Source organism: Aotus nancymaae, unplaced genomic scaffold, assembly GCF_030222135.1.
Source record: "Aotus nancymaae isolate 86718 unplaced genomic scaffold, 86718_ANA_hifiasm-v0.15.2.pri h1tg000020l, whole genome shotgun sequence".
NCBI lineage: Eukaryota > Metazoa > Chordata > Mammalia > Primates > Aotidae > Aotus > Aotus nancymaae.
The window spans coordinates 31,689,173-31,707,499 of record NW_026988432.1 but is presented as its reverse complement, the minus strand read 5'-3'; the positions used below and the strand labels follow the sequence as shown (position 1 = coordinate 31,707,499).

The window sequence follows — 18,327 nt, the reverse complement described above, 5'->3', positions numbered from 1 at the left end:
GTGCATTGGGAAAGAAGAGGGTGAGGCTTAATGATGAAGTTATTGTAAGAACATCAGGAAAGCCAGGCAGAGGAATCTGAGCATAATACTCTTGGCAACAGGGAGCTGTGTAGGTTATTGAGTAAGAGAGTGACATAATAATATGAGTGAAGCTTAGAATGGATTGAAAGAGGAAAGATCAAAATTAGGGAGACTGATGATACAGACATGCAATTCTGAGGGTGTGGGCCAGGGTAGGAACAGTGAGAAGAGAATGCAAAGTCATTCTGGAGAAAAATCAGTCAGGTGTCCCACAGTTATAGATAGGGTGCTCTGACCTCTGTTCTCTCTTTAAGCTCATTTATAAGGCTATCATCAGGTGTCATGAGGTTCAATAAGGCATCAATTCATTTATGCTAATTAACGTCTTCCCCATGAAATGAGCCAAAGACACCGAAAGAAATGAGATCTAGGCTAGACCATGGGTGAACAAGTGAGCTGCGTGGGAAGGAGAAGAGAAAGTTTAAAGCATTTGTTATGAGGATGAGTCTCGCTTCTTTCAAAATAACAGTGACTCATACCCCCACTTTCTTAAAAATAAAAAATTTGCAGCTGGGTGCGGTGGCTCACGCCTGTAATCCCAGTACTTTGGGAGGCCGAGGCAGGTGGATCACGAGGTCAAGAGATCGAGACCATCCTGGCCAACGTGGTGAAACCCCATCTGTACTAAAAATACAATAATTAGCTGGTTGTGGTGGTGCATGCCTATAGTCCTAGCTACTCGGGAGGCCGAGGCAGGAGAATCGCTTGAACCCAGGAGGTGGAGTTTACAGTGAGTCAAGATAGTGCCATGCACTCCAGCCTGGTGACAGAGCGAGACTCCATCTCGAAAATAAATAAATAAATAAATATAAAAAATTTGCTAATAGACTAAGAAGTTGAGGCTTCCAAGTAATTTATCTCCAAGTGTTTTCATGGACCTGGTCTTCCTCTTCTTTCCATGCATCTCCCATCCTACCTCCCAGTCCAGATAGGAAGTCTCAGGAACACTGTGGTTTTTCTTGAAGAAAGGGAGCCATGGTTTAAGGAGAAATCGATTCTAGAATATCTACTTAGGCCATTACATTCCAAAGCAGAGTTGAATTGAAAGATTTAAACTAAACCCCTATTGAGGAGTAAGGTTTAGGGAAATAAATCTTAGACTACAAGGTAAGAGAGAAAAGAGACCTATGTTGTATCTACACTCAGCTCTGCCAATAGCTATGTGCCTTCGGGTGAATCATTCCATTTCTTGAGGCCTCAGTTTCCAAATATGTAAAATGAGAGAGCTGGACAAGATCATCTCAAAGCCTTTTCCAATTCTAACATCCAATGCCTTAGGGAGTTTACAGAATGATCTTTGAAAATTTCAACTAAATATAACATCATAGAAAAAGGTACCACACCACTTACCAGCCACAAGCCTCTATATCACACACACAGAGAGTAGCCCAGGAAATGACAAGTCTTAGTGCAAAGCTCAACTTCCATATGGGGAAACATTTGTCCAGACTGTGGCCAAACCATAGTCAGTCAAAGCATAGACCCGGTTGCAGGAAAAAATAAAAAGATCAAATTATATATGATGTGTCAAAGAAACTTGTTCTGGTATTGCAGCCAGGAAATTGCCTTGTGGTGTGTGGGTATGTCTACAAACCACAGATCAGAGGAGTAAGAAGCCCAGGAAGCTGCGGAGGGATGGCAAATAGGCCTTGATAGTAGCTTCTCATGCTCCTTATGTTGGACATTGCAAGTGAAAGATGGACAACATCAATATACCCCCAGGAGAGAGTAAAACCTGTTCAAAACCTGTGAAAGGGCCGGGCATGGTGGCTCATGCCTGTAATCCCAGCACTTTGGGAGGCCTAGGTGGGTGGATCACCTGAGGTCAGGAGTTCGAGACCAGCCTGACCAATATGATGAAACCTCACCTCTACTAAAAACACAAAAATTAGCTGGATGTGGTGGCGGGTGCCTGTAGTCCCAGCTACTCGAGAGGCTGAGACAGGAAAATTGCTTGAACCCAGAAGGCGGAGATTTCAGTGAACCAAGATCGTGCCACTGCACCCCAGCCTGGGCAACAGAGCAAGACCCCATCTTAAAAAAAAAAAAAAAAAAAAAAAACTGAGAAAGACAACTCACAGAAAGTGTATAGGCATGACCTGTTTGGGTAAAAGTTGATTTTCAGAAAGAGAGTAGATTATTATTTCCCCCCTGAAAGAAGTCACATATGGTTTAGATTTGTTTTGTTTCTCTTGAAGAAATTGTAATATGCATTATAGCTTTATTTCACCAGTTGACTCTTCTATTAACTGCTTTTTTTTAAACCACTGATATTTAAACAGTTGGTATGAGTCGGCAGAGGTCTGAGTACTTTGGGATCACTACTCCCAAGGAAAATTGTTCCTGATCAAATCATCATGGCTCATAACTCTTCTTTTCTTCTCTGAGTCAATGAGCAGAAATCACCATTGGCCCCTTGCCTGTTAAAACACAGGATGGTGGCAATCCTTGAGGGCAGGGACTATGGCCCTGAAATGGTCCTGAATGGCCCCCAGGGTGAAGCTACATGCACCGGGACACTTAATAAGGCTTTTTAAAGGAGGGGAGAGCAGCAGCTCCTACACCAGGCAGGCATGCTGAGGAGTTACTCGGCTGCTGAGGCTCACCCACAGGTTTTCCAGAAAATGCATGTAGCTGTCCAAGAGAGCCACCCCTGACCTCCAAGCAGCCGGGTGCTGTGACAGAGTCCCTGGGCCCAGGCCCTCTGGCCATAAACATCATCTATTTACTGTACCACGCTGTACAAATACTATTTTCTATGTGTGCCATGATATTGGAGGTGGGAAGAAGGTTGAAAAAAGTGATTAAGGCAATTATGGAATGCTTATTATAAACAAAATTTACTCTTGGGCTATAGAATGCCCGGCCCCACTTCAAAGAGCTTAGAGTTTCACCACCAGATGGAATGGACCTATGTAATATCTTAATGACCAAAATAAATCACAAGTATCCAGATCTCCATCTTCAGCGGCCTATTTTCTTCTTTCACTAATTGAGTTCCTCCAGCTACTCTTCCAGAGCTTCTAGGTTTCTGATTAGTTGACCATAAATGACCAACCATTATATTACCATCTATAAACTTCTCTTTTATCCAAGAGAAAAACACTAGAAATAATATTTGCCTTGCAATTTCCAAAACCTTACACAATTCAACTGTAACTTTTATCAGTCTATGAAGGACCCTCACCTATAGTTCAGTGTCTATCAAACATTTAACATTTACCCTAAGATACATCATTTTTAAAAAATTATTTATACCCTGAACTATCTAATGACTTTGTCCATTATACTATTCAGAAATTAAAATGCAGGCTTGATGTGGCGGCTCATGCCTGTAATCCCAGCACTTTGGGAGGCCAAGGCAGGAGGATAACTTGAGCCTAGGAGTTTGAGACCAGCTTGGTCAACATAGTGAGACCCTGGCTCTACCAAAAAAATAATTAGCCACACATGGTGAGGGATGCTTATACTCCCAACTATCCAGGAGCCTAAGGTGGGAGGATCACTTGTGTTCAGGACTTTTCGGCTGCAGTGAGCTGTGATTGTATCACTGCACTCCAGCCTGGACATCAAAGCAAGACCCTGTCTCAAAAAAATATATTAAAATACATAGGATAATTATCCCTGACTTATGTGTTCAACAAACGTTTCTGAGTGCCTACAGTATACCAGATTCATGATATTTAGTGGGGAGCCAAGGTAAAATGGCATAGTCCTGGCTGTCAGGGATCTCAACATCCTATAAAGGCGGCAGTCAAGAACACATAATTAACTCTTAGCAAGGTAAGAGTCAATGTGAGTAGGTGTAAAAGCCAGGTGTGCCCTAAGGTTAAGGAGCTATCTTGCCTGGAGCAGAGGGGCCTCATTCCATCCAAGGAATGGGAATGTGTCCTCCCTAAGGAGATACATAATGTGCAAAGTTACTTCCCAGAGCATTTTGTAAGCATTATCTCATTTCCATAACAGTGTGAGAAAGATGGCAGGTACCCCTCCGAGATATCTGTCATCATTTATAGTTTGGGTTTGCAAGGTCAACCCTACAGGTTCTGTATATTTCTTTCTGGGAGAATTTCGTGCCTGCAATTGAGGAAACTGTCAATAGGATTATGTAACTTGCAAAACACCATGCAGAAATTAGTGACTTCTTGTTCCCAGCCAGTTTTAATGTTTTCTTTTCTCCCCACCTCACCAATGGCACATCTTGTTTCTAAACATTTGGTAGACATGTTCATAATATTCTTGAAAGTGTCTATATCCATGGTGAAAGTGCTAAGAATTTGTCTGAGAGGCCAGCGGTAAATTGCTATCATCTTTACTGTAAGTGTTTGCACAGTCTTGAGAAGTTTGCTATTTTGTCTCCAATCTTGTTTGTGGCATCTGTTCCCCTCTTCCATTCTCAACTCTTGGCTGGCACATCATGAGGAGCTGCTGCCCTCCCTGGGTGGTCTATAGCCCAGCACTCCAGTCTTGGCCACGTAAGAAAGGTACTTTTTGTTTTTTATTTTTGCAGCTGGGCCATCAACTCTAGAAACACAGAATGCAGAATCTGGGCTGCTAACTGTGAAGAGTCAGGGAGTGGAGGCTGAGCCACTGGCTACCTGTAGCCATCTGTAAGCTCTGCCAGGACAATCACCTACTCACCCACCCAAAGACCTTCTATCAGCAAGCCCAGCACTCTTCACCTGTGTTACTATGGTTGATTCCTCAGTGAACACATCTGGAGTATCTTAACAAATAACTTTCCAGCTAGATGTTGCTTTGTTTTGTTAAACTGGAGTACCTCTTTGGATATATGAAGAATAACTTTGGTCAATAAATGGTGTTTGTCATGCTCTCCGATATCTAGGTCCAGGTCCTAGACTAAAAGGAAAATTCCTTTCTTGCACCAAACAGGTCTGTGTCATTCAGTATAATGTAGCATCAGGGTGGAAAGAACAGTGAATGGTGAACTGAGAGACCCAAGTGCAATTCCTGGCTTTGCCATGATTAATGAACTGTATGATTTACGTGAGTTAATTTCTCTGAATGAGGAAAGTGAACTGTGATCTTGAAGCTCCCATTCATTCTGAGTTTGATTCTAAGGTCAAACTATGGTTACCAAGGGGATGACTACGGTAGCAGACACTTGGCATATGAGGAACAAGAAGCAGTGGACTGGCAGAGGTGCCTTCCCAAGCTGGCAGACGTGCTCTGGGGAATGGCACTATGGGAGCATGCCCCACTTGGTCAGGTGATGCAATGATACCCCTCAGTTCTCATCCTGCATGAACCTTGCCTACACGGGCGTCCCAGGACAAGTTGACATTCCAGGTGTCTCTGAAGTGCAGAGTTGAGGGGTACTTCCCAGCCTCGGGAGTTACAGCTCAACGCTGACCCCTACGCGGGATGTTGAAACAGTAGCTGCTTTTCCATCCTGAGCCAGAGGGAAGGGACATGATCAGGTGTGTTAGCTTTCAGTATGAAAGTGTAGACGAGACCTGTTTCCTTAATCATGCGTCTCCCACAGACTCTCTGATTGTTGGCCCTGCTACATTCTGAGCTTTGCCAAAGTTGTTTCTACATAAGCAGCGTGATCTACGCCAGTGCTTTCCAGCTTTCATATGCACATGAATCAGCTGGAGATCTTGTTAAAAGACAATTCAAATTCAGTAGTTCAGGGGTGGGGCCTGAGATTCTGAATTCCAGGCAAGCTCCCTGGTTGACAAACCAGACTCTGAGTAGCAAAGATGCAGAGGAAATGACTGGGAGCTGAGTCATGTGACTCACCATTTGTAGGATGCTAAAGAAATCATTCTGAGCCTCAATTTTCCACCTTTTAGTGATAATATATAGTGCCCATTCTATTCATTTCAAGGCATTACTGAAAGGGCCAAGTGAGTCAACCTAGAAAGTGTGCAAATGTAACAGTGTGAATGTTTTCTACTGTTCCAAGCAACTGCTGGACCATCTAACTCTAGTGTGTACTGGAGCCCCAAGAAGAGCAAGTTAAAACTGCATGCCCCCCAGGACCACCAGATTCTCCAATTAATAGACCTGGGGGTGAGGAACTGGGGCTAGGAGCATGCGCTTTAACAAGACACCAAGGCAATTCAATGCTGTCAGTTCTCGAACCTCACATTGAGAAACTGTATCCCAAGTGATAAGACTGCTCTGCTCTCCAGATAGTGTGAAAATTGAAGATAAGGTACAGCAGAGAGCTTCTTGTAGCTGATCACAGATTCAGAACTCTTAGCTCCCCATAAATTGCTATTGGTCAAACTTTAATAAGCACAGAATTCACCCAGTAGATCTTGTTAAAATACAGATTCTGATTCCACCAGTCTGGGATAAGGCATGAGATTCTGCATTTCTAACAAGCTCCCAGGCAGATGATGCTGATGCTGCTGGTCCAGGGACCACCCTTTGAGTAGCAAGAACCAATGTCAATAGTTCTCAGCCCAAGCTGCATATTGGAGCTGTCTTTTAAATATCATGGGCATTCAAAACTTTAATTTTTTTAAACTGAGCTGGGGTGGAGCTCAGGCATTTTTTTTATTATTAAACTTTAAATTCTGGGGTACATGTGAAGAAGATGCAGGTTTATTACGTGCCATGGTGGTTTGCTCTACCCATCAACCTGTCATCTACATTAGGTATTTCTCCTAATGTTAGCCCTCCCCAATTCCCCCACCCCCGTTATCCCTCCCCTAGCCCCCCCACCCCCTGATAAGCCCCAGTGTGTGGCATTCCCCTCCCTGTGTCCATGTGTTCTCATTAGTCAACATCCACTTATGAGTGAGAACATGCAGTGTTTGCTTTTCTGTTCTTGTGTCAGTTTGCTGCGAATGGTGGTTTCCAGCTTTATCCATTACCCTGCAAAGGACATGAACTCATCCTTTCTTATGGCTGCATAGTATTCCATGGTGTATATGTGCCACATTTTCTTTATCCAGTCTATGATTCATGGGCATTTGGGTTGGTTACAAGTCTTTGCTATTGTAAACAGTGCTGCAATGAACATACGTGTGCAGGTATCTTAGGAGAAGGGTTTGTAATCCTTTGGGTATATACCCAGTAATGGGATTGCCGGATCAAATGGTATTTCTAGTTCTAGATCCTTGAGGAAACACCACACTGTCTTCCATAATGGTTGAACTAATTTACACTCCCACAAACAGTGTAAAAGCCTTCCTATTTCTCCACATCCTCTCCAGCATCTGTTGTCTCCTGATTTTTTAATGATTGCCATTCTAACTAGCGTGAGATGGTATCTCATTGTGGTTTTGATTTGCATTTCTGTAATGACCAGTGAAGATGAGCTTTTTTTCATGTTTGTTGGCTGCATAAATGTCTTCTTTTGAAAAGTGTCTGTTCATATCCTTTGCCCACTTTTTGATGGGGTTGTTTGTTGTTTTCTTGTAAATTTAAGTTCTTTATAGATTCTGGATATTAGCCCTTTGTCAGATGGGTAGACTGCAAAAATTTTTTTCCCATTTTGTTGGTTGCCAGTTCACTCTAATGACAGTTTCTTTTGTTGTGCAGAAGCTCTTTAGTTTAATTAGATCCCATTTGTCTATTTTGGCTTTTGTTGCCATTGCATTTCATGTTTTAGTCATGAAGTCCTTGACCATGCCTATGCCCTGAATGGTATTGCCTAGGTTTTCTTCTTCTAGGGTTTTTATGATGTTAGGGCTTATGCTTAAATCTTTACTACATCTGGAGTTAATTTTTGTATAAGGTGTAAGGAAGGGATCCAGTTTCAGCTTTCTGCATATGGCTAGCCAGTTTTCCCAATACCATTTGTTAAATAGAGAATCCTTTTCCCATTGCTTGTTTTTGTCAGGCCTGTCAAAGATCAGATGGTTGTAGATGTGTGGTGTTATTTCTGAGGCCTCTGTTCTGTTCCATTGATCTATCTATGTGTTTTGGTAACAGTACCATACTGTTTTGATTACTGTAGCCTTGTAGTATAGTTCGAAGTCAGGTAGCATGATGCTTCCAGCTTTTTTTTTTTTTTTTTTTTCCTATTAGGATTGTCTTGGCTATGTGGGCTCTTTTTTAGTTCCATATGAAGTTTAAGGTGGTTTTTTCCAATTCTGTGAAGAAAATCAATGGTAGCTTGATGGGGATAGCACTGAATCTATAAATTGCTTTGAGCAATATGGCCATTTTTACAATATTGATTCTTTCTAAACATGAGCATGGAATTTTTTTCCATTTGTTTGTGTCCTCTCTTATTTCCTTGAGCAGTGGTTTATAGTTCTTCTTGAAAAGGTCCTTCACATCCCTTGTTAGTTGTATTCCTAGGTATTTTGTTCTCTTTGTAGCAATTGTGAATGGGAATTCACTCATGATATGGCTCTCTGTTGTCTGTTATTGGTATATAGGAATGCTTGTGATTGTTGCACATTTATTTTGTATCCTGAGACTTTGCTGAAGTTGCTTATCAGCTTAAGGAGATTCTGGGCTGAGACAATGGGGTCTTCTAAATATACAGTCATGTCATCTGCAAATAGAGACAATTTGACTTCCTCTTTTCCTAATTGAATACCTTTCCTTTCTTGCCTGATTGCCCTGGCCAGAACTTCCAATACTATGTTGAATAGGAGGGTGAGAGAGGGCATCCTTGTCTTGTGCTAGCTTTCAAAGGGAATGCTTCCAGTTTTTGCCCATTCAGTATGATATTGGCTGTGGGTCTGTCATAAATAGCTCTTATTATTTTGAGATACATTCAATTGATACCTAGTTTATTGAGAGTTTTTAGCATAAAGGGCTGCTGAATTTTGTTGAAGGCCTTCTTTAAATCTATTGAGATAATTATGTGGTTTTTGTCATTGATTCTGTTTATGTGGTGGATTATGTTTATAGATTTGCATATATTGAGCCAGGTTTGCATCCCAGGGATGAAGCCTACTTGATCGTGATGGATAAACTTTTTGAATTTGCTATTGGATTCGATTTGCCAGTATTTTATGGAGGATTTTCACATCAATGTTCATCATGGATATTGGCCTGAAATTGTCTTTTTTAGTTATGTCTCTGCCAGGTTTTGGTATCAGAATGATGTTGGTCTCATAAATGAGTTAGGGAGGAGTCCCTCTTTTTATATCATTTGGAATAGTTTCAGAAGGAGTGGTACCAGCTCCTCTTTGTACCTCTGTTAGAATTCAGCTGTGAACCCATCTGGTCCTGGACTTTTTTTTAGTTGGTAGGCTATTAATTGCTGCCTCAATTTCAAACCTTGTTGTTGGTCTACTCAGGGATTCAACTTCTTGCTGGTTTAGTCTTGGGAGGGTGTAAGTGTCCAGGAATTTATCCATTTCTTCTGGATTTACTGGTTTATTTGCATAGTGGTGTTTATAGTAATCTCTGATGGTAGTTTGCATTTCTGTGAGATCAGTGGTGATATCTCCTTTATCATTTTTTATTGCATCTATTTGATTCTCCTTTTCTTTTTTATTTGCCTGGCTAGCAGTCTATTTTGTTGATCTTTTCAAAAAACCAGCTCCTGGATTTATTTTTTGAAGGGTTTTTTATGTCTCTATCTCCTTCTGTTCTGCTCTGATCTTAATTATTTCTTGTTTTCTGCTAGCTTTTGAATTTGTTTGATCTTGCTCCTCTAGTTCTTTTAATTGTGACATCAGGGTATTGATTTTAGATCTTTCCTCACTTCTCATATGGGCATTTAGTGCTATAAATTTCCCTCCAGACACTGCTTTAAATGTACCAGAGATTCTGGTACATTGTGTCTTTGTTCTCATTGGTTTTGAATAACATTTTTATTTCTGCCTTCATTAAATTATTTATCCAGTAGTCATTCAGGAGCAGGTTGTTCAGTTTCCATGTAGTTGTGCAGTTTTGAGTGAGTTTCTTAATCCTGAGTTCTATTTGATTGCACTGTGGTCTGAGAAACTGTTTGTTATGATTTCCATTCTTTTACATTTGCTGAGGACTGATTTACTTCCAATTATGTGGTCAATTTTAGAGTAAGTGTGATGTGGTACTGAGAAGAATGTGTATTCTGTGGATTTGGGGTGGAGAGTTCTGTAGATGTCTATTAGGTCTGCTTGGTCATAGAAGTCCTGGATATCCTTGTTAATTTTGTCTCATTGATTTAATATTGACAGTGGGGTGTTAAAGTCTCCCACTACTATTGTGTGGGAGTCTAAGTCTCTTTGTAGGTCATTAAGAACTTGCTTTATGTATCTGGGTGCTCCTGTATTGGGTGCATATTTAGGATAGTTCTTGTTGCATTGATCCCTTCACCATTATGTAATGCCCTCCTTTGTCTCTTTTGATCTTCATTGGTTTAAAGTCTTTTTTATCAGAGTCTAGGATTGCAACCCCTGCTTTTTTTTCGCTCTCCATTTGCTTGGTAAATCTTCCTCCATCCCTTTATTTTGAGCCTAAGTGTGTCTTTGCGCATGAGATGGGTCTCCTGAATACAGCACACCAATGGGTCTTGACTGTTTTATCAAATTTGTCAGTTTGTGTCTTTTGATTGGGGCATTTAGCCCATTTACATTTAAGGTTAATATTGTTATGTGTGAATTTGATCCTGCCATTTTGATGCTAGCTGGTTGTTTTGCCCATTTGCTGATGTAGTTTCTTCATAGTGTCGATGGTCTTTACAATTTGGTATGTTTTTGCAGCGGCTGATACTGGTTATTCCTTTCCATGTTTAGTGCTTCCTTCAGGAGCTCTTGTAAGGCAGGCCTGGTGGTAACAAAATCTCTCAGCATTTGCTTGTCTGTAAATGATTTTATTTCTCCTTCACTTATGAAGGTTAGTTTGACTGGATATTAAATTCTGGGTTGAAAATTATTTTCTTTAAGGATATTGAATATTGACCCCCACTCTCTTCTGGCTTATAGGGTTTCTGCCAAGAGATCCGCTATGAGTCTGATGGGTTTCCCTTTGTGGGTGACCTGACCTTTCTCTCTGGCTACCCTTAGCAATTTTTCCTTCATTTCAACCCTGGTGAAGCTGACAATTATGTGCCTTGGGGTTGCTCTTCTCAAGGAATATCTTTGTGATGTTCTCTGTATTTTCTGAATTTGAGTGTTGGCCTGCCTTGCTAGGTTGGAAAAGTTCTCCTGGATAATATCCTAAAGAGTGTTTTCCAACTTGGTTTCATTCTCCCTGTCACATTCACATACACCAATCAAATGTAGATTTTGTCTTTTCACATAATCCCATGTTTCTTGGAGGTTTTGTTCTTTTCACTCATTTTTTATCTAATCTTGCCTTCTTGCTTTATTTCATTGAGTTGATCTTCAATCTCTGATATCCTTTCTTCCACTTGATTTTGGCTATTGAAACTTGTGTATGCTTCACAAAGTTCTCGTGCTGTGTTTTTCAGCTCCATCAAGTCGTATATGTTCTTCTCTAGACTGGTTATTCTAGTTAACATTTCATCTAACTTTTTTTCAAGGTTCTTAGTTCCCTTGCACTGGGTTAGAACATGTTCCTAGCTGGGCGCGGTGGCTCACGCCTGTAATCCCAGCACTTTGGGAGGCTGAGGCAGATGAATCACAAGGTCAAGAGATCGAGAACATCCGGTCAACATGATGAACCCTGTCTCTACTAAAAATACAAAAAATTAGCTGTGCATGATGGCACATGCCTGTAATCCCAGCTACTCAGGAGGCTGAGGCAGGAGAATTGCTAGAACCCAGGAGGCAGAGGTTGCGCTGAGCCGAGATCACACCATTGCACTCCAGCCTGGGTAACAAGAGTGAAACTCCGTCTCAAAAAAAAAAAAAGAACATGTTCCTTTAGCTTGGAGAAGTTTGTTATTACCTACCTTCTGAAGACTGCTTCTGTCAATTCATAAAACTCATTCTCCATCCAGTTTTATTCCCTTGCTGGTAAGTTGTGATCCCTTGGAGGAAAAGAGGCATTTTGGTTTTTTGCAATTTCAGCCTTTTTGTGCTGGTTTCTTCCCATCTTGGTGGATTTATCTACCTTTGGTCTTTGAGGTTGGTGACTTTTGGATGGGGTCTCTGAGTGGACATCTTTTCTGTTGATGTTGAAGCTATTTCTGTTTTTTTTTTTTGTTGTTTTTTTTTTTAAGTTTTCCTTCTAACAGGCCATTCTGCTGCAGGTCTGTTAGAGTTTGCTGGAGGTCCACTCCAAACCCTGCTTGCCTGGGAATCACCCGCGGGGGCTATAGAACAGCAAAGATTGCTGCCCGTTCCTTCCTCTGGTAGCTTCATCCCAGAAGTGTACCCGTCAGATGTCAGCCTGTGCTCTTCTGTATGAGGTGTCTCCCAGTCAGGATAAATGGGAATCGGGGAGCCACTTGATGAAGAGGCAATCTGTCCCTTATCAGAGCTCAAGTGCTGTGCTGGAAGATCTGTTGCTTCCTTCAGAGCTTGGTTGGAAATGTGGAGATCACTGGCCTTCTAGCTCGCTCTAGCTGGGAACTGCAGGCCGGAGCTGTTCCTATTCGGCCATCTTGGTGGAAGTCCCAAAATTCACTGAGGCATTTTTTTAAAGCACCTGGGTGACTCTAACATGCAGGCAGCTTTGGGACTCCCTGCCACAGATGAAGTCCAAGATGCTGGCTACCACCTGCTCATGCCAGTGCAAGTTGCAGTTAAGTGGGTCTTAGAATGCTTCCTTGCTAGAGAAATAAGGCAAACTGCTCATCCATTTCTTGGCAGGCTATAACGTAGGTTACTGTGGGGAGAGAAAGTAGAAGTTTTCATGGGAGAAATAGAGAAGCTAGGTGTTTTATGCAGGGACCGATGCAATTACTACTCCAGCTTCAGGCTTCACTGCTCTCTCCTTCCCAGCATCTGTGTGATTTTTCCTGGCTCTCTGCTTGGCTCTCTTGGGTGCAGACCAGGTGGGACGCTGACCTGTCTTGTTTTGCCCCTGGCTAGGTGGAGGTGGGGAGCAGCCACCCACAACAGGCCCAAAGGTGGAGGAGGGCTCGGAGGCTGTGCTCTCCAAGCGCAGGAGTGTATTTCACATCGAGTGGTCATCCATTCGGAGGAGGAGCAAAGGTGTGCATTTCCTTCCACTCACGCTTGGATCCCTGCCTTCCTAGTCTCTAACAAAACAGGGGCAATGGCAATACCTACTTCACAGGGTGGTGGGGAGACCCAATGGAGTCAGACTTGACCTCTCCCACCTGAACTCTGGCCAAAGCCACAGTTCTCTGGATGTGTCTGGATGCCCCCTGGGTCTTGGACAGACTGGCACTGGGACAGGCAGTGAGCTTCTGGGGTCTCAACTTGGCTGCACATTGGAATCACTGGGATCCCATCTCCAGTGACTCATTTAATACATCTGCAGAGCAGCCTGGGTGGGCAACAGGAGCTTTTAAAGCTCTCCAGGAGATTCTAACTTGCCACCACATCAAAAACCACTGGTCTAGGAGGCCAGGGAAAGAACGTTCCCACCTATGGCAATGGTGGGGAGGCCAAGGGCACAGGTAGAGACCCATGGTGGGGAAAGGGCTGCCAAAGGCCAGGAAGAGGGTATCCAAGGCTGCTAAAGCTGAACAGGTGGAGAAGCCAGAAACTTGGGTGTGGAAGCTGAGAACGTGTGGCAGCAAACAGGAGTCTAGGGGAATTCCTCAACCAGCTGCAAGGCTGGAGCAGCCTCGTGAAGATCCAGGACACAGGGGCAATCTAATCCCAGAGAGGCCCCCAACCCCCAGAGAGGGGGGCAGAATTGCCCAGAGTCACACAGCTGGCTAGGGCCACTGCGGGGAATAAAAGTGATTCCGGAGTTAGTGCAGTATCACATGCTCCCCAGAAGATGCCTTAGTGACCTTCCTCCTCCAGTTCCTCCAAGTCTCATTGTTTCATACCAAAAGTCAGCCAGCCCAGAGAAATGGACCTCGAATGATTATGGGAAGATACACAGGGTGGGGAGGGCATTGCCGAGAACACTGCCTGTCTCAAGGGCCCCTGCAGCTCAGGAGTTTGACAGGGGTCCCCCAGCAGAGTGTGGAAGAGGCCATGGTTTGCCTCAAAGGCTTAATAACTTCCTCCTAACATCATCATAGGATAGGGGCTGGGGTCGGAGAGAGCATGGTAGAGCACCCTGCAGCACCAGCAGTTAGAGAGGAGCTTCAGACAGAAGCAGCGGGTCAGTGGGCATATCACACACAGGCCTCCAAGTTCAAGGGATCCTCAGTGCTTCCTACTCTTCCTTTCAAAGCTTTCAAAATGAATGTGTTTCTCCTGAATGGTGTCACCTCCCAAACACACTGGTATCTGCACTCCCTGCTCCTTCAGAAGTGGGAACACAGTGTCTCTGATGCATCCCTTCTAGTGTTTTGACACCCTGACAACTCGTGAGTGCAGAACGGGGTTGGGGGGATCAGGGAATTCAGTCTGAAAACACAGTGTGGTCAGAGCCCAGCCTGCTATTCTCACACTTGACCACAGGAGGGAACCAAAGCATCAAGGCCAAAACTTCCAAGGGCCTGAACATCTTTCATGATGCATAAAACCCTACTGAAATTGGTCATCTCTAAATTACCTGTAATAACAAAAAATATATATATGTTTAGAGCCACATCATAAGAGTTTTCTAGAATTTCAAATGCTTACCAAAGTCTGCTTCAAATGATTACATGGATGTCTCTTGTCCTAATCCAACCAGCCATTACTACTAAAATACCTTTAAAAAAAGAGCAGGCTGAGGTTATTCAGGTAAGGAGAGTCATGGCCAAATTCAAACACAGATCATGCATGGCTCATGGCTCAGGCAGCTTCATACTTTGTGAACAGGAAATGAAGGGTTTTACCAACATCGAAGTTTGTTTTTGTTGTTGATGCTGTTTTTGTTTACCTGCAAGTTCTCCATATGGAACAGGAGAAAGAACCCTGGATTCAGGGATCACGCATAAGTCACTGTCCCTCCAGGCTGCTGTTTCCTCATCTAAAAAATATCAAGGTTGAGCTAAATGAGGGCTTCTTAATTAAAAGTTAGTGGAATCTCTGAGCTCCCTAAATTCCTTGAAAATGCCCTGTTGATATGAATATGTATAGTTTTTTCCCCAAAGGAAGGGCCCAGATGCATCCATGACCAGTAAAAGAACAAAAGAGCCTTCCAGCTGCAAGGCTCGGTGATTCTGTGCCTCGTCAGGAGGAACAGGGAATACTGCATAGTCTAACACCTCTTGAGACTCACAGGACATTAGCCTCTGAGGTGCCAGAGTAGAGATGTCCTAACTGATGATGCTGTTTTCTTCTAACTCCAGTGTTTGGGAAAGGCGAACACCAGGAGAGACAAACCAAAGACCCATTTCCCTATCAATACCGGAAGCCCACAGTCGAGCTGCTTGTGAGTACTGAGTGTTCTGAATCAGGGACAGCGTCCTGCAGTCACAAAGCCCACAGCAGATGAGGGAGCTGAGAGCCGAAAACGATGCTCTCCAATTTAGGCAAACTTTCCTAGAATTCATATTTTCCAAAATGTAATCACCTGGGACAAAAATGTCTTTTTTCGCGATTTACTTTGTGACTTTTCATATTCCTTTTTTTCGACTTATTTATTGTCAGGCTTCCTTTAAACCCCGTATTCAAGCATTTAGGAAATAAGCTGGTGCCCATTTTCAAAAACAGAATCTTTACATGTTCAATTTCATACCCTTGTGTTTATGAACAGTTACATCTTAAAGACTAGACATGCTAGAGAGAAAGTCATTTCTTCCAGAAAGAGTATAGTTCAGTAAGAGTAATGTTTTTTTAAAAAAAAACTAAAAATCTGTGGTTAATCTCAGTTCTCCTGTTTGACCTTTGAAAATGAGAACCTCCACATGCTGAAATCCTCATCCACAAAATGAGAATGAGCATGTTATCTTATTGTACCTCACGGTAGTAAACCTATCAGATGAGGTAATGTGCCAAACAAAAGACAGTCTAATCTACAGAAACAGAAGGTTAAATAGCAATTATTTAGTGAAATACCAAATGAAAATCTTACTTGGTCCCTGAGTGACCACAAACATGAATTCTCAGTGTAAGAACCACCGAATGTGGGGGACTCCTGCCTATCTCTGTCCTGGACAGGATCTGGACACCATGGAGGAGAGCTCTGAGATAAAAGTGGAAACAAACACTTCCAAGACATCCTGGCTTTGGAGTTCCATGGCCGCCGCTGGGAAAAGGGTCAGCAAAGCCCTCAGCTACATCACAGGAGAGATGAAGGAGTGTGGAGAGGGACTCAAAGGTAAAATCTATGAGAGCAACCCTGACCCTCACCCTAAAAAGGTCACCTCCACCCATCCCCAGAAAACCCATTGCCATGGGGGTTCCCTATAGACTAGACTTAGACTAGACTGAGCTCCGTGACTGTGGTCTTTCCTGGAAGCTGGGGGTTTTGCCGTTAAAACAGACATACAGCCTCTTGGAATATAAAGAGAAATCCATAAGAGTGTGAGCTCATGAGTTCTTATTTCTGAACACAACAGTTCTGCTGTCTCAAATATCCCATCTGAATATTGCAGATGGGTGTTTTTCGCATTGGGATTCTAGAGCCAGCGTTCTAAACAAACAAACACCATCTGGATGGCTCATGGGAGAACTGTGTCTACCATGCCAATAGGTGCTCTTTAGCAGTCTTTTCAGAGCTCAGGCCATGGGTTTAATGCCCTCTATGCAGCAAGAGCATTTTCTTGAAAATTCATGATACCATCATAGGGGGCAGAGAGCGCTCAGGGTTCCTAATCATCTCCCCTGCCAGAAAAACAGCCTGAAGGTCACAACCAGCTGGCAATGGGTCTCAAGACTTCTGGGCAGTCAGATGCTCTCTTGGGTTCTTTGCTTGTTTACTGTCTTTGGTGGCAGGTGACAGCAGGTGGCTCCCTGCAAACCCACGTTGGATATCTAGATTCCCTCACACCCTCCGCCTGCCCACCTAGGGCCTCCCACAGTGAGCTCCTGCCTACATCCTGCCCCGGTTCCATTTCAGATAAGTCCCCAGTGTTCCAGTTCCTTGACTGGGTCCTCCGAGGCACATCTCAGGTGATGTTTGTGAACAACCCCCTCAGCGGCATCCTCATCATCCTCGGCCTTTTCGTCCAGAACCCCTGGTGGGCCATCTCGGGCTGCCTGGGTATCATCGTGTCCACTTTGACAGCCCTCATCCTGAGTCAGGACAAGTAAGTGCCAGAGGCTCAGAGTGAGTCCAAGCATGTAGCCAAGAAGTCTTCCCTGCGGGGACCATTCTTCCTCTTCCCAGCTCAGCAACCCTGCAAAATAAGGACACTGATAACTAAAAATGACTGTTTCCTGGTTATTTTTTTCATAGCAACACATGGTCTTGAGAAATAATATGAAGGATTCATGGAGTGGTCTTCCCTCTTCACTCCCAGAAGGGGGCTGTTTAAAGGCATGTGTAGTCAGACCCCAGATAAAAAGAATCTGACTCAGTAGGAAAATGTAAAAGGCCCTGGGGAAGCCCCTGCTCCACCTGCTCCTCCCTCTCCCGCCAGGTCGGCCATCGTGGCAGGACTTCATGGCTACAACGGGGTGCTGGTGGGGCTGCTGATGGCCGTGTTCTCAGACAAAGGTGACTACTACTGGTGGCTGTTGTTCCCCGTCATCGTCATGTCCATGTCTTGGTAAGTTTGCTTTTGAGGGGTTGTGGGTTCATATCAAAGGCCACCAACCTTTTCAGCCTGACCCATGACCATCGGTCTTAAATGCAAGGCTGGAGTAGTGTGTATTTGGCTTGCACATCAGAAATGCCCACTGGAAATTATGACTATGTTTATACCATGGCAGCCCCATGCTAGGTCTATATACAGTATCCCATTAGCAACCACCCTTTATTAATTTTTCTTTAAAGGGTTTTTGGTCTCATCCTGCCAGAGACCAGAGAAAGAAACTAAGGCCCACATTGGTTAAGAGCTACACTGTAGGGTCCTGTCAGTTTCTGGAACTCTTTTCAATACTCTCCCACCCCACCTTTTCTAAATCCCTGGGACTCCTGAGCAGTCCAAAACCACCTCCCAGGGTAGGCTGAAGACCCAGCCACAGGCTAGCCGCCAGTGCCTGCTCTACCCCATGCTGAGAAAACACAGGGCACCCTGGCCACAAAGCCATTGCACACGGCCACTCAAAAAACATTTTTGAATGAATGTGATTCCCTCCCCTCTGCTTCCCCAAGCTTCCCTCCTCCTGATGCCTGGGGATGGAGTTATAGGACTCCTCAAGAAAGTTCTGAGACCACCTGCTGTATATCTCCTTCTGAAGTTGAGTCTAGGCACCCCACCCTGTCACTATGCAGGGAGGAAAA

The 18,327-nt window shown here is 43.6% G+C and overlaps 1 protein-coding gene across 1 annotated transcript in view; it reads left to right on the top strand.

Moving 5' to 3' along the window:
- The window catches only part of SLC14A2 (solute carrier family 14 member 2), a 63,847-nt gene that overhangs the window by 33,010 nt on the left and 12,510 nt on the right, over nt 1-18,327 (top strand). The window contains exons 10-14 of the mRNA XM_012440860.2: nt 12,951-13,073; nt 15,287-15,369; nt 16,098-16,257; nt 16,999-17,188; nt 17,522-17,650. Coding sequence (XP_012296283.2) covers nt 12,951-13,073; nt 15,287-15,369; nt 16,098-16,257; nt 16,999-17,188; nt 17,522-17,650 — 685 coding nt within the window. The remainder of the gene's footprint in view (nt 1-12,950; nt 13,074-15,286; nt 15,370-16,097; nt 16,258-16,998; nt 17,189-17,521; nt 17,651-18,327) is intronic.